Source organism: Porites lutea, chromosome 6 (assembly GCF_958299795.1).
Source record: "Porites lutea chromosome 6, jaPorLute2.1, whole genome shotgun sequence".
NCBI lineage: Eukaryota > Metazoa > Cnidaria > Anthozoa > Scleractinia > Poritidae > Porites > Porites lutea.
Genome location: NC_133206.1, coordinates 12,510,290 through 12,524,559, shown reverse-complemented (window position 1 = coordinate 12,524,559; position 14,270 = coordinate 12,510,290). Strand labels below are relative to the sequence as shown.

At 39.6% G+C, this 14,270-nt stretch overlaps 3 protein-coding genes across 3 annotated transcripts; 2 read left to right on the top strand and 1 right to left on the bottom strand.

Annotated features, from left to right (window-relative positions):
* The first annotated feature begins 155 nt into the window (after positions 1-155).
* LOC140941469 (uncharacterized) lies at positions 156-5,308 on the top strand. Its single transcript, XM_073390464.1, has 3 exons — positions 156-292; positions 3,677-3,991; positions 4,607-5,308. The coding sequence occupies exons 2-3, from the start codon at positions 3,702-3,704 to the stop codon at positions 5,076-5,078; spliced, it is 762 nt and encodes a 253-aa protein (XP_073246565.1). The 5' UTR covers positions 156-292; positions 3,677-3,701; the 3' UTR covers positions 5,079-5,308.
* Positions 5,309-7,797: 2,489 nt separating this feature from the next.
* Positions 7,798-11,600, bottom strand: LOC140941893 (uncharacterized). Its single transcript, XM_073390897.1, has 2 exons — positions 11,270-11,600; positions 7,798-10,632 (listed from the first exon to the last, which is right to left on the bottom strand). The coding sequence occupies exons 1-2, from the start codon at positions 11,598-11,600 to the stop codon at positions 8,084-8,086; spliced, it is 2,880 nt and encodes a 959-aa protein (XP_073246998.1). The 3' UTR covers positions 7,798-8,083.
* A 136-nt stretch (positions 11,601-11,736) lies between these two features.
* LOC140941892 (uncharacterized) lies at positions 11,737-14,056 on the top strand. Its single transcript, XM_073390895.1, has 2 exons — positions 11,737-12,281; positions 13,540-14,056. Exons 1-2 carry the CDS (start codon positions 11,959-11,961, stop codon positions 13,940-13,942), a joined length of 726 nt encoding a protein of 241 aa, XP_073246996.1. The 5' UTR covers positions 11,737-11,958; the 3' UTR covers positions 13,943-14,056.
* The last annotated feature ends 214 nt before the right edge of the window (positions 14,057-14,270 follow it).

The window sequence follows — 14,270 nt, the reverse complement described above, 5'->3', positions numbered from 1 at the left end:
TTTGAAATGACTGGATTAAGGGTTTCAATAACTTCTGACCCATTAAGTTCAATTGAAAATAAAGCCAGTTTCCAAGGTTTCTGTTTTTACTTGGTGGAATGACCGAGTAATTAAAATTCACAACGCGTCGAATTTATTTTTCATAAATCAATTTTGCAGAGGTGATAAATTACTCAGACCAACGTTGACACAGTTGCTCTTTACATATTCTCGAATACAGTGTGTTTGGATCGCCATTATCAATTTCAGCTATTTCAGTGGGCCAAGCTTGGAATATTTGTTGCAGAATTAGGTAAGAAGAGCTCTGAAAAGTACCTACGTAGGATGCTCAGTTTGCACAATAGGGTTAATGGGGGAATTCCTCACTGTCAATTTGTGTAGTGAGAAGTGGTAAGCATAATAGACAGTTTAAGATACGGCAACCATGTACAACAAACTACATCCTACACAACTGAACACTGTTCAAATGATCCGCCCTTAATATCATTTCACACACTGGATGCAAAGTCTTTTAACAAAGGACCCCAAATCGTGCTGAGCTCCCTATGGCTGGAGGTGAATTAGTAACGTATATCCGTGTTCGGCTTTAGTTACTCTAAACATCAAGTAGTACCCGTTAGCTTTAGCTGATTGTCCCATCCATACAAGACTACGGATAATCGCCAGACAAAACTGAATTAAAATCATTGGATCTAAAAATACCAGTTTTATTTATGCTGATTATCAAAAAGAGTGTGGTAAGAGAGTAAGGATAAACAAGACGACTGTTTTCTGCATGTGAATTATCTGTTCGGAAAAGCAAATATTGCCTATAATTTTCTATTACTTAAGGAAGGCTGAAAATTTCTGGATGACCGTTCCATTTAGGTACAATTTTCGAAGCTTATCTAACCAATTCCCTACGATTTTATGAAGTTATAACTTCTCACATTTTACTCCCCATGTAACGCTAATTTTCGTCGAAAAAGTAGGGGTGCAATGATTCATATTCCTTGCGGTTCGATTCGATTTCGATTATTGCCTTTCAATTGCGATTCGATTATGTAAATGTTTCTTAATTCTTATAACATAACGCGTAATGTAAATTACATGCAACCCTAAACCCTCAATTTCAGGGGCTCCCAACGTCAATTTTCGGAAAATATCTCTTCGGAAGACGATTTGAGGTCTAGAATTTTCGGAACATTCATTGTAAAATTTCTTGCTTGCCTGCCTCTCCTAGGAATTTCGAAAATCTAAAAAATGGAATAATTGCCCATTTTTAACCGATTTTTACCCTAAAAACGTCACCTAGAATTTTCGGGAGCCATTTTTCTGGCTGAAATTTTCGAAAAGGTAAGTTTTGATCCCCAGAATTTCCGGATCACTAGACTTTCAGCTAGGAAATCCGAACAGATGAAAAATTTTTAGCGGATAATAGTATGCCTGTATCTAACGTTTAAATACTAAAATACGTTTAACAATGCTATGTTTAAGTGGTTTTGAACTACATTCTCGTTGGGTGCCCCTGCAATTTGAGAATAGTGGCAGGGACAGGAGGATTCACAGTCGCTTGGCTCGTCGCCATGTTTGAGAACCTGACAAAGAGCGTGTCGCACATAGTTTGCCTTATTTGGAAATTCTCAAAGGGTGGTTGAAGGACAGCATTTTTACCATCAGGCAACAAAAAATGCGCACGAAATGCTATCGTCTTTGCTCGTCAATAATAAACGCACAATTTAAAGCGTTCTGGATTCCGATTTTACAATCTAATAACTCACTCAGGGCACCCTGGAAAAGGTCTGCAATAATCGAACCAAAATCGAAACGTGGAAGCAAAGAATCGTGAATCGAACCGTCGGTCATGATCGCGATTAATCGAGAATTCGATTAATCGTTACACTACTACATGCAAAAAAGGGAACCTAAACTTTTCGGATTCAAAAATTGATGGAGAGAGGAATAAGAACAACTCTCACTCTTTTCAGAAAACGTTCAATTGCGTCGAAATTTTCGGGGAAAGTAATACTGAAGCCCTTGTAATTTCGTAAAGACTTAAGTTCCCCTAGGATGACCAAACAGAAGCAAATTTTATAGCGCCACTTAGAATGCATTTCTTGATATCTATTAAGTACTCTCGATAGCCGAAAAAGAGTTTTCAGTGTATTTAGGAGGAAACCACCGTTGGGTACCCCTGGGTTTAGTCCATGCACTGACGGGTAAGTGTTAAAATAGACCTCATCCACGAATACGTTTGAGGGTTTGGAAAAATGGATTCATTTCAAACAGTTAAAAATCTATTATAAGAATACCGTCGAAGTTCTTACGACCACTCTCCCATTGAGTGATTAACACTAACAACAACAACAACAAAACAACAAATTTTATTGAAAATTGGAAAATAACTTATTACATTACTTTCCCACCCGCAAATAGCTTATAAACTAATCGAGGCGGGGGGAGCTGAAGACATATTACAAAACAAGATTTATATATAAGCTCCATGATGTAAAGCTCTCATAAGCCACCACAACTTCTTTATCGGTGAATTACCGGCTAGTCTTTTCCCGCTTCACTTTTAAGTTTACGTAAGCAACCCCCAGCACTTGATGCATTTACTCGACCTTTATCAAATTTAGGGTGGTATACAACATAAGCGATTTTTAAATTACTGTTTTGTCTAAATCTATCGTAAATAACAACATAAGCCAAACTTTTTACCAACAGCTCTTGTCGCAAAGAGCCCATTCTCTTAAAATGACCACCTTTTAAGTTTTGACCATTTTTATCAGGAACTCTCCGAGGTCGTCGCTTACGAGAGCTTTGACTGTACTTATAAGCTGAATCGTGTTTTTTCCGTAAGTGAATCACCCTAACAATTGCCGTAATAATTCAGTCCAAGAAGCGCTCAAGTGTCACTGCATATATAACTAGATAAGTATTTAGTTCAGCTTTTAGATAAGGATTGCCTCAATGTCAGTTTCAAATGGATCTTCAGGTGATAAGGTTGTCTTCCCTTGAACAAGTTTGGATATTCCCCCTTTGCTCCATCCTTTTGCAATGTGCCGCTTTCCCACACAGCCTGTCAAGTAGTTATAAAGGCTCACCAGCCATGTGGCATGTAAGGGCTTCAACTTCGACCTCAGTCTCATCAGTACTGTTTCTCGACTCCATTTGTTTCTGAATTTCGGGCCGAAAACCAAGTTGTAGACATATCTGGGCTTTATGAAGGATATGCTGATGGCAAATTTGAAGACTGCCGAGAAAGTGTTACAGGAGCTAATTCAGCAAGATGAGTCAGATGATGAGGAATAAGGACATAAGTTGAACTGAAAATTGAGCGCTTTTACTCGTGTGTATACTCCTATCAGACCAAAAATGTAAATATAGTATAGGTCACTATAAATTTCGCGTCTTTAACTTTCGCGGCACTTTAATTTCGCAAAATTTCTTAAATCGCGAAACTCACTGAAAAAAAAGTCTCGCGAAAATAAGTGATACTGAAGGTAAATGATGACGTTACTGTTCCTTTTTAAGCTATGATGTCAGCAAAGTTGGTCTGAGTCGAGAATACTACTTGCAGATTAATTACACAAATTCAAACTGACGTTATCAGTGCAAATGCTTGACGATTCTCTTGACCTAACCCATGGATCTTTCACCCCTGTTTTTTATTCCTGTCGTTTCAAATGTATAGGCGACAGGTGCATCTCCGGTACAACATGGCCTGCTGCGACGTTTGCGATAAAATAATGGAATGTTTTACAAATGGATACCAAGCACTCACAGATCTGGAATCCCAAGAAAATCTGTCGTACGAAGGAATAAAAAACGATCTCGACAACATTAGTTCTGATTGGGAAGATCTGGAAAAAGAGACGTCGTCCACATTAAAAGAAACCATGGAATATTTCACTCAGTTCACGGAAAATGAACCGAAAGAATCAGAAGTTGAGTCAATTTTGACAAGAGCCACGCTGCTTGAAGAGAAATTTCGCACTCTGTTGACAAGGTAAGGACACCAGCCATGCGGTATTAACTTTTAAGAAGACTTTGAATGCACCACCTGTTCACTGGAAGCTTATCTATAGGGGTAATTAGGAGGTCACAGATTTCATTACACTTTCATATTTTCAGCGGTGCTGTTATATAAGCTGAAGACGAAAAAGTCGAAAATTAATAATCGTCGAAAAATCTTAACAGCTGTGGATGACTGACCAAGAAGCTTAAAATCTGGTTAAACTGCACTGAAAGATTTTTCGATGATAAAGTTATAAAACAACTTACAGGATAATTTTAATCATTTGCCAATTATTTTTTACGCATACGTAACCCTACTCAAATAATAAAATTTCTCTGCAGTTGGTTTAAATTTGCTAACTTTTCTCACTAGCTGTTCCGAGTCTGATCTGATGACTTGCAAAAATGTGTTGTCAATCACAAAACTTTTGTTCCAGAGAAAGGTTCCCAGCCAACAAAATTTAGCCTTCCAGAGAATGAAAGATCGAAAAATTAGTAAACGATGACTCATCTGACTCCATTCTCGGCCATTCGATGTGATGTCTGTCTGTGATCGAAGAACAATCCATCCGAATGTGTCCACTGATAAGTGATAATATACTTTCAGGCATACAAACATTGGAGCGCGAGCAAATGTATATCCTAGTCTTGTTGAAGAGCGGTACCAATACTCCGAGACAATGAAAAACAACATTGTGACGCACGGAAAACGTGCCTGGATTTTGTCGATACTCTTAGGACTGATCCTTGGTGGAGTCATAGCGTGGACGGCATGGAAAAACCAGATTCTTCCTGTAGTTTTTGGTGTTCTGATCGGGGGAGGTGCATTATTGATAATTGGCGGGTTGGTTTACTTCATTTTTGCTGCTGTCGCGGAAAGAGGGGTCAGGAAATGGAAACAACTGCAGCAAGGCGTGTCGCACTTGCAAGATACGGCTAAATTTATCCTCAGGAAAGCTCAGGAATTAAACCGTTTGCCTGCACTACTGCAAATGATGGTAGATAGACAACAACCAATCAAAGAATGCTCCATTGCTTTGGTCGAACAATGTGAAAAGTACAGTTCTGTCACCCAATAATGGGAGGCAAGAGGATCATACGTTTTCTAAACATACTAGGACCTGCTATTAACTCTCCTCTCTTACAACGCCCAAGGGAACTACTAATGATAATGATAATAATTCATTTACACCGCGAAAATTTCAACGATGTTATCAAATGCGCTATTTTCAACTAATCTCGTATTCATAAAAAAGAGGAGAACAAGGACCAATTTTGAAAGTGAGACTAACCCCTAATTGAAGTTCCCATCCCCAACTACTTAACCTTAAGTTAGTTTGTATAGTATTTTAAAATTGTTAATTTTTTTATATTATTTTTCGGTAGGAATTATACAATTAGTTTCCCTTTAAGAACCAAGTGGTACATGAAGATAGTACTGAAAGGTTTTTAAGAGCGGGCTCAGAAAATTTTCGTTTCAAAGCTTTTAAGCAAAGGTAATTTTTTTTAGTATATTTTATTATCGCTTAAGTTTATATTGATTTTTTGTTTATATCCTTTTATTTCTTAATCTTAGAAGTTTCGTATTTACTCCGAGGGGAACCACCCCCCAATTAATTAGCACCTCTAGCCTGTGTGGCAGGCGCAAAAAAGGGGAAGGGGAGGGGGAGGGGGAGGGGGTGAGAGAGAGAAAAGCGCGAAAAGGAAAACCACACTCCCTCTTCCTTTTTGTCTTCCTCCCTATTCCCTACCCTTTCGACGCTTGCAACGCAGGCTAACCACCTCTGTCATTTAAGACAATAACAGACTATTCATTAGCGCGGCGCCCTGCTGCATCACTAGGGACTTTAAGATCCAACGACGCGGACGGCAACGAGAACGTTAAAAAAACAATAGGTTTTATATAATTATGATCGAAATAACAACTTTGAAAGTGCATCACGCTTTTCCGTATATTTCTTTGCCCGTTTTTGCACGAGTACAACATGAAAATTCTTAATTTCACGTTTTATGGAGTGCGTAAACAAGCAATAACGAAATTTTATTTTCTCTCTGAACTTGGATATGGTCCCTAGGAATTTAACTCCAGGAGAGTTCGCCTACATATGACAAAGTAAGTGTGTAAAAATAATCGCGATAAAGACTGAAATAACACAAATTCATTTTCTAAGCGACGTTCTCGTTGCCGTCGCGTTGTTGGATCTCAAAGATCCTAACAGAGGGAGCTTAAAGGGGCTGTGTCATTGCAGTCCAGTTCAGTTTGTTTCATTTTGCCAATTACTCGCCCTCAATCACTATGGAACTTAAAGTAAGCACAGAAATTACATGTAAATGACAAATATCAGAGATCAGAAACAAACAAATATGTCTCCTGAGCATTATTCATGAAGTTGCAAGCAGCAGGGATCAACTTTGAAAAACTGTTAGGCTGAACAGTTTACAAAAACCCTAATTTCAATCCATTTCAATCTTCTTCAGTTTTGCCCATCCGTGGAATCTGTTGTTTCTGTTGTGTTATTTTAACCTTCCTTTAATGTTTAGGTGATTTTTTTTATGTTTCTCTTAATTTAACGGGCATTTTGTAATTACCAGTACTTTGTCTGAATTTTGTGACACAGCTCCTTTAACCAGCAACAGCGATGTCGGCGCCGTCAAGGAGAAGGGCCAAAAAGCAAAAGGTTTATTTTGGCAAAACAACAACTTTGCACGTGCATCACGCTTTTCTGTACATTTCTTTTCAGTCACCTAATTTCACGTTTTGTGGCGGGCGTGAACACAAGACAACGACTTTCTTTTTTTTCCTCTGAACTTTAAAACAGTTTTCTAGTCCTCAACTATAGAAAAAATTTTCAACACTTAACGAATTGAACGAGATGGAAAAAGCGCAATCAGGTTTGAAGAAGCGCGACTTCACTTATTAAGTGACGTTATTGTAGCCCGGCGTCGCCGTTGTTGTGGCTTAAGCTCCTGGCCTAATGTGGCGCAAAGTTACGCCTGGGCAAATTTTACATGTGCCAAACCAAACGCAAATGGGGTTTGGAACATGTGATGGTCAAACTTCTTTCTCGTCCCCAGAGCCCGTCGTTTCTTTTGGTCACGTGGTCTTGACAAATTAAGTTGATTGTCTATGGAGACGAGAATGGTCAAACTTTGAATAGCGCTTTCACCGGATAAATCAGTACTAGGGAAACCAATCTAAGAACTTGATAGACTGGTAGGCCACCTTTTAAACAATTGGGACCCTGACATCCTTGGCCTGATTTTCACAGTCATAATTGCTATTCATTTGGATATGAATGGAGAAATATACCCTGCAAAAAAGCAGGGCGGAGCACACTGGAAAAAGGTGTAACTGAAATATAAATTCCACATGTTATTTTGTATAGTTACAAAAAGCTAATTGTACCGTAAAGATTCAAAAGGTTATGTAGAAAAAAGCTTTTATTTGAATGTTCACGCCAGGATATTATATTCACCACAGGCTATAAAAAGATCGGAAGCGCTCGTAATTAACATGTAACTCTTAAAATTAAATGCATGTCGCGACAGTATTTTAAGCTAAAAGGAAAAAAAGTCGTTTAAAGCTTCTAATAGCAATAAAGTGACAAGATATCAAATGTCTAAATACCCTGCGAGCAGAGGCTACATTTTCGCGGTATGAGCTGGCGTGCGCCAGCTCATACCGCGAAAATGTAGCCTCTGCTCGCAGGGTAATGTCTAAACAAACCGGCATTAATAATTGATTAATAACGTTTTACCATGCATAATAGTGACGTACCCCTAAAGCATAACCTATTATCATTCTGTTTCCGTCCTATGACGTTTGGAATCTTCAAATTTACCTTGCCAAGTTCCTAGGCCTTATTATTGCGCCCGGCCGATGTGTTTCGGGTCACGTGGTCCGAGCAAGTTTTTCTGGAATACGTCACCGAAATGCATTGACCGAGAAGGCCTGGAAAAACGCCGTATAGGTACCATCTGTCCAGGAGGTTGTTTTTCTGACTGTGAGCTAGTGAGCGGACTAGAAGTGGTTTTATAAGAGGGTGGTCTCTCCAGTAACAGCCGAGGCAACATTTCGCCTATGTCACGTAAACTCTAGTATGTCACGCTTTCTTCTTGAAAGATCACCACCCGCGGTCTGGTTAATGGGCACGTGCATGAAAGCTGGTCTAAAAAAGCCATACCTCCACTCATTGAGTACTGACAGCACATAATGTATTGTCCTTGGCTTAACGACTAAAGACAACGGTAATGTTTGGGAAAATTTTGTTTTCCTGTGAATTCCCCCCAACTTAACTTTCATCGAAATGTCCCTGCACACATTTGCAACTTCAATGCTCATCAAGAGAGGCTGCCTTTTAAACACGATATATTTCTTTAGGCTCCGTACAGTCACCAACAAACATTTAGAGTCCAGTGATCGCGTGCTACTCTTCAGTCCGTAATCTACAAAATGGCGAGAGCGGATCAGTTTCTCCACTGATAATTGATGCGATCCTTGGCGCGGAGTCGCACAGGCGCAAAGTTTCACGTCCACGCCCCTGTCTGCGCAATTTTCGTATTTACTATAAAAGCTTAGTCGTGTGTATTTAATAAAGGTGATTCTGTGTTCTCGAATGCTTGAATGCCGAAGCTGAACTTCGAAGCGTTCTTTTGATTTAATACCATAGGCTGGCTCAACAACTAAAATCATTGTTGTGATGTAATATTTGCCGGCTATCTCCTGCCTTGGCCGCTCAATAGCTTTTCCAACAAATCTGGCGCAATTTCCGTATCCACTTAAGTGTTTGCTTTCTGATTTACCGGCTAAATATTGTTTCTGCACTAAATTATTAATATGTCCAACGGCAAACTCTGCTAGCCATAAAACATCCACTGAATTTGCACTCAGGAACTTTGTCCAACCTTCGCAACGACACATCACCTCCGAAGGAAGACCTTGTATATCTGCGCATGTGCGAGTAGCAGACACTGGTCTCAGTAAGCCACTGGTCTGACTGACCGCGGCACCACTTTCTGTCAGCTCTGCGACAGAAGTAATCGTGTAGTGTAAATCCGACACCGTGACTAAGCGCTTTTGGTTTTCAATAAGAGCGTTCAGTCTATCTTTGCCCAAGCGTTGTGCTACTTTATGTGGAATGATCATAAAAAGCATTGGGCTATAAACCTCTAAACTTCCTTGCAGTGTTTGGATAGCATAATCTGTTGTCTTACCTCCATGATCTGAGAGAATGATTGTCAAAGTGTTTTCGCTTCTAACCATTTCTTCAAGAAATCTTGACAAAAGTCGATCGTCGTTTCGAATGCGCTTTCCAGAGGGTTCGTGTCCTGTATTAAGATGAGTATAAGTTAATCCAGGAGCAGCCGCAGGATTTTGATCTATTAATGACAGAAATCTTCGAACGTAAAAAAGAAGATATTCACTCAGTGATCTGCCATCCCAACAAAGAGTGTTGTCGCCTTTTTTACGCCCGAAAGGATTCGTAAATCCAAGATCCTTTAGGATCTCACAAGAAAGATAATTGAGACCCACATTGTCTAAATAAGGATTGGTTTCTTGTTTGTAGTTTTCAAAAGCTTGCTTGAATCCTTCTGTGAAAGGTTCGATGTTTTTCTTGTAAGAAGGGGAGAGAAAAGTTCCCCACCCATCATACCAACACAAGTCTTCCTGCATTAAAATTTGATATCCAAAGCGTTTAAACTTATCCGCGAGTATGTCTATATTGTTTGTTCTTCCTGATTTATACTCTAGTGATTTGCCTGCCATCAAAAACTGGGTGTTCACAAGAGTGTTGGAGGCAAAGCTTTGAACGAGCTCAAAATCCAGCACACTTGCCTGGAAACTAGAATCTTTTGCAATATCACGAAGAGACTGGACCGACCGAGGCATGGATCTGTAAAAGTGTGACCGAGAAACTGAATCCTCAAGTACAATATTAATGTTTATCTTTCTATTTGCATGATCTGTTTTCGTCGTCCCACGTTTTAAAATTGGCGGGAATATTAGAGCTTGTTTGACACTTTTACTCCTCTCCTTGCACTTCAGTAAACAAAAGTTAAAACCATTTATTGAAGTTCGAGATACAATCTCAGGTAACTCTTGCTCCAATTCTCCCACGCTGTGAAATTGGCGCCAATCGTTCTCGTTGTGTACGATTCCAAACCTGGGATCGGCACAGCCGAGAAAGACTGGTGATGACTTGTCGCACACGTCTCTCCAACATGTCACAGAAACTCTCTCTGTAGGGCCAAACCTCGACTCCGTGAGAAATGAACAAATTGGCCGACTAGGAAGCATTACGCAGTCATGTGTATCTGAATTCGTAACGTTGAACATCCCAAAGTAACTAAAGGCTTCATGGCAATCCTTGTCAGATCTCTTATAGGGCACACAAGTCATATTTACAGCTTTCTTTGTTGCAATATGTAATCCTTCATACTGACACTGAGAAGAATCTTTGCGCTGCTGATCCTGCTTTGAGATTATTTCTTCTTGGAGAGAGGAATGACTCTCTTCGTCTGATAGAAGAAGAAGTCTTTGCTTTAAATCCAAAGTTCTTTGTTGGTTAATCTCTGCTTCTGTCATGTCGTGGACTCCATTTATTGTAAGTTGCTCAGGGTTTCTGGCTTTATCTAAAAAATCAAATAGTAGAAAAAAAACAGTGAAGTAAATAATTAAAGCATCATTTCAATAACGTAAGGAGACCACTATGATTAAGCCAAGAGCAGATTAATCATTGTTGAAGCTTAAAAGATGTTTGATGTTTTACTGACGATTTCCTCAAACGTTTTGGCGAAAGGGCCAATAAACTGAGATTTACAATGCACAGGTTTACTACATGAACCCAAAGCAAATACTCGCAGGGGCGGATGACCAACCGATTGTTGATATATCCGACGTCAACGTAACATGAACTTCATATGGGATTACTCTGCGAGGCAAACCTAACGGCCAACGGCCAAAGAAATACATAGCAGAGGCTGCCCATGATCAGGAAGTTTGCCGTTTGCTTGGAGAACGACGGGTTGACTACAGATAACTTGAAAGGAGCATTTAAAGGCGCTCACTAAAAGCGACCATTGTCATGGTGGAAAATGACCCTTTTAAAAGGGATACACTACCCGCACAGGTTGACTAATCCTACCTCCAATGTAAAAGACTTACTGTCCAATAAAAGGAAGGAATGGCCCATACAAGAGTGGTAAATGTTAAAATGACCCCCGGGAGTTCAAAGTAACAATACGTGTATAGATTAAACTATTAACTCACCAGCTTGGACTGTAACCAAAAAATGTCTTTGATGATTAAGAAGCTTGATGGATCCCAGGCCCCAATCAGGATTTTGATAAAGAAACATTACTGACACGAGTCCAAGGCAAAGCAGTAAAAAGAAAAGCTGCTTCTGTAAAGGTAACAAAAAGGCTGGAAAAGTTACGCAGAGGTGAAAGTAAATTAGATAAACTGAGGTTCTTTTATGAGCAAGTTCTGTCGGAGGTAGGGGAGGAATTGTTGTTGTTGGCAAATTTAAAGACTGCTGAGGAAGTGTTACAGGAGCTAATTCAGCAAGATGAGTCAGATGATGAGGAACAAGGACATACATTGAACCGAAAATTGAGCCCTTTTACTCGTGTGTATCGGACCGAAAATGTATAAAATATAGTATAGGTCACTATAAATTTCGCGTCTTTAACTTTCGCGACACTTTAATTTCGCGAAATTTCTTAAATCGCGAAACTCACGAAAATAAAGTCTCGCGAAAAGTAGTGATACTAAAGGTAAATGATGACGTTACTGTTCCTTTTTAAGCTATGATGTCAGCAAAGTTGGTCTGAGTCGAGAATACTACTTGCAGATTAATTGCACAAATTCAAACTGACGTTATCAGTGCAAATGCTTGACGATTCTCTTGACCTAACCCATGGATATTTCACCCCTGTTTTTCATTCCTGTCGTTTCAAATGTATAGGCGACAGGTGCATCTCCGGTACAACATGGCCTGCTGCGACGTTTGCGATAAAATAATGGAATGTTTTACAAATGGATACCAAGCACTCACCAATCTGGAATCCAACGAAAATCTGTCGTACGAAGGAATAAAAGAAGATCTCGACAACATTAGTTCTGACTGGGAAGATCTCGAAAAAGAGACGTTGTCCACATTAAAAGAAACCATGGGATGTTTCACTCAGTTCACGGAAAATGAACCGAAAGAATCAGAAGTTGAGACAATTTTGACAATAACCAAGCTGCTTGAAGAGAAATTTCGCACTCTGTTGACAAGGTAAGGACACCAGCCATGCGGTATTAACTTTAAAGAAGACTTTCAATGCCCCACCTGTTGACTGGAAGCTTATCTGTACACGAGTAATTAGGAAGTCACAGATTTTATTAGACTTTCATATTTTCAGAGGTGCTGTTATATAAGCTGAAGACGAAAAAGTCGAAAATTAATAATCGTCAAAAAATCTTAACAGCTGTGGATGACTGACCAAGAAGGCTTAAAATCCGGTTAAACTACACTGAAAGGTGTTTCGATGATAAAGTTATACAACAACTTACGGGGTAATTTTAATCATTTGCCAATTAGTTTTTACGCATACGTAACCCTACTCGAATAATAAAATTTCTGTGCAGTTGGTTTAAATTTTTCTAACTTTTCTCACCAGTGGTTCCGAGTCTGACCTGATGACTTGCCAATATGCGTTGTCAGTCAATTAAGTAAAGTTTTGTTCCAGATAAAGGTTCCCAGCCAACAAAAATTTAGCCTTTCAGAGTGTAACCAAATTTGTATGATATAATCAGTTCTCTGTAGCTTTTATTCTTCACTCCATGAAAGCATATTTCTTCACATGTTCATATTTTAGAATTCTGTACTCTGGTCTACACTTAAAGGATTCATCGACATCAATTCGCGTAAAAATTCGATGATCTACACTCAATCTACACACTTGATCAGATCCACGACTCCAAACGACTACACAGTTCTAAGACTCTCGTAAAAAGCTCAGTTTTCAGATCACGTGACGAGTTTTCCCACCACAATGACGCAATAATTTCTAACACAGAGAATGAAACATCGAAAAATTAGTAAACGATGACTCATCTGACTCCATTCTCGGCCATTCGATTTGCTCCGTGTCAGTCTATGATCGAGGAACAATTTGTCCGAATGTGTCCACTAATAAGTAATATTAGTAAAATCCAACTACTGGTCTATTATGAATGCTGCGTTCTGATTGGTTGAGCTACTACTAGCTATATGTTACAGCCCACTAGTAGCGAAAAGCGCCGGCTTTTTGGCGGCAAAAAAGGATTAAAGTCTAGCTTTAAGTAGTTAAAACGTTTTTATTCTCGGTATTTTTGACCAACTAGTTGGATTTTACTAAAACAATTATTCCTCTCGCCCTTATGGCCTCTGAGTTAATACTGAGCCCATTCGGCCTTCGGCCTCATGGGCTATTGGCTCAAAGCCCATTTGGGCTCTTTCAGGCATAAAAAGATTGGAGCGCGAGCAAATATATATCCTAGTCTTGTTGAAGAATACTCCGAGACAATAAAAAACAACACGGAAGACGAGCCTGGATTTTGTCGATACTCTTAGGACTAATCCTTGGTGGAGTCATAGCGTGGATGGCATGGAACAGCCAGATTCTTCCTGTAGTTTTTGGTGTTCTGATCGGGGGAGGTGCATTATTGATAATTGGCGGGTTGGTTTACTTCATTTTTGCCGCTGTCGCCGAAAGGCGGGTCAGGAAATGGGAACAACTACAGCAAGGAGTGTCGCACTTGCAAGATACGGCTAAATTTATCCTCAGGAAAGCTCAGGAATTAAACCTTTTGCCTGCGCTACTGCAAATGATGGTAGATAGACAACAACCAATCAAAGAATGCTCCATTGCTTTGGTCGAACAATGTGAAAAGTACAGTTCTGTCACCCAATAATGGGAGGCAAGAGGATCATACGCTTTCTAAACATACTAGGACCTGCTATTAATTAACTCTCCTCTCTAACAACGCCCAAAGAAACTACTAATGATAATGATAATAATAATAATTCATTTAGGGACTGGTCAAAAAGTATAGGGGGGGGGGGGTGGGCCGGAGCATTTGGAAATGTGGTTGATAAAAAACACATGACCCACCCCCTCCCTTCGGCACAAAAATGACTGACCCACCCCTAAAGCGAGGTTGGAAATTGCATGACCCACCCCCTAGTTAAAACATGGATGTTTGGTTTCCTCTTAATAATCCAATAAAACCTTGTTCTGTG

Coding starts and splice junctions, on each gene's coding strand:
- LOC140941469 (XM_073390464.1), top strand. CDS start 3,702: ATGGCCTGCTGCGACGTTTGCGATAAAATAATGGAATGTTTTACAAAT. Junction 3,992..4,606: donor TTTCGCACTCTGTTGACAAG/GTAAGGACACCA, acceptor ATATACTTTCAG/GCATACAAACATTGGAGCGC.
- LOC140941893 (XM_073390897.1), bottom strand. CDS start 11,600: ATGTATGTCCTTGTTCCTCATCATCTGACTCATCTTGCTGAATTAGCT. Junction 10,633..11,269: donor TTTGGTTACAGTCCAAGCTG/GTGAGTTAATAG, acceptor TTGATTTTTTAG/ATAAAGCCAGAAACCCTGAG.
- LOC140941892 (XM_073390895.1), top strand. CDS start 11,959: ATGTATAGGCGACAGGTGCATCTCCGGTACAACATGGCCTGCTGCGAC. Junction 12,282..13,539: donor TTTCGCACTCTGTTGACAAG/GTAAGGACACCA, acceptor GTCTTGTTGAAG/AATACTCCGAGACAATAAAA.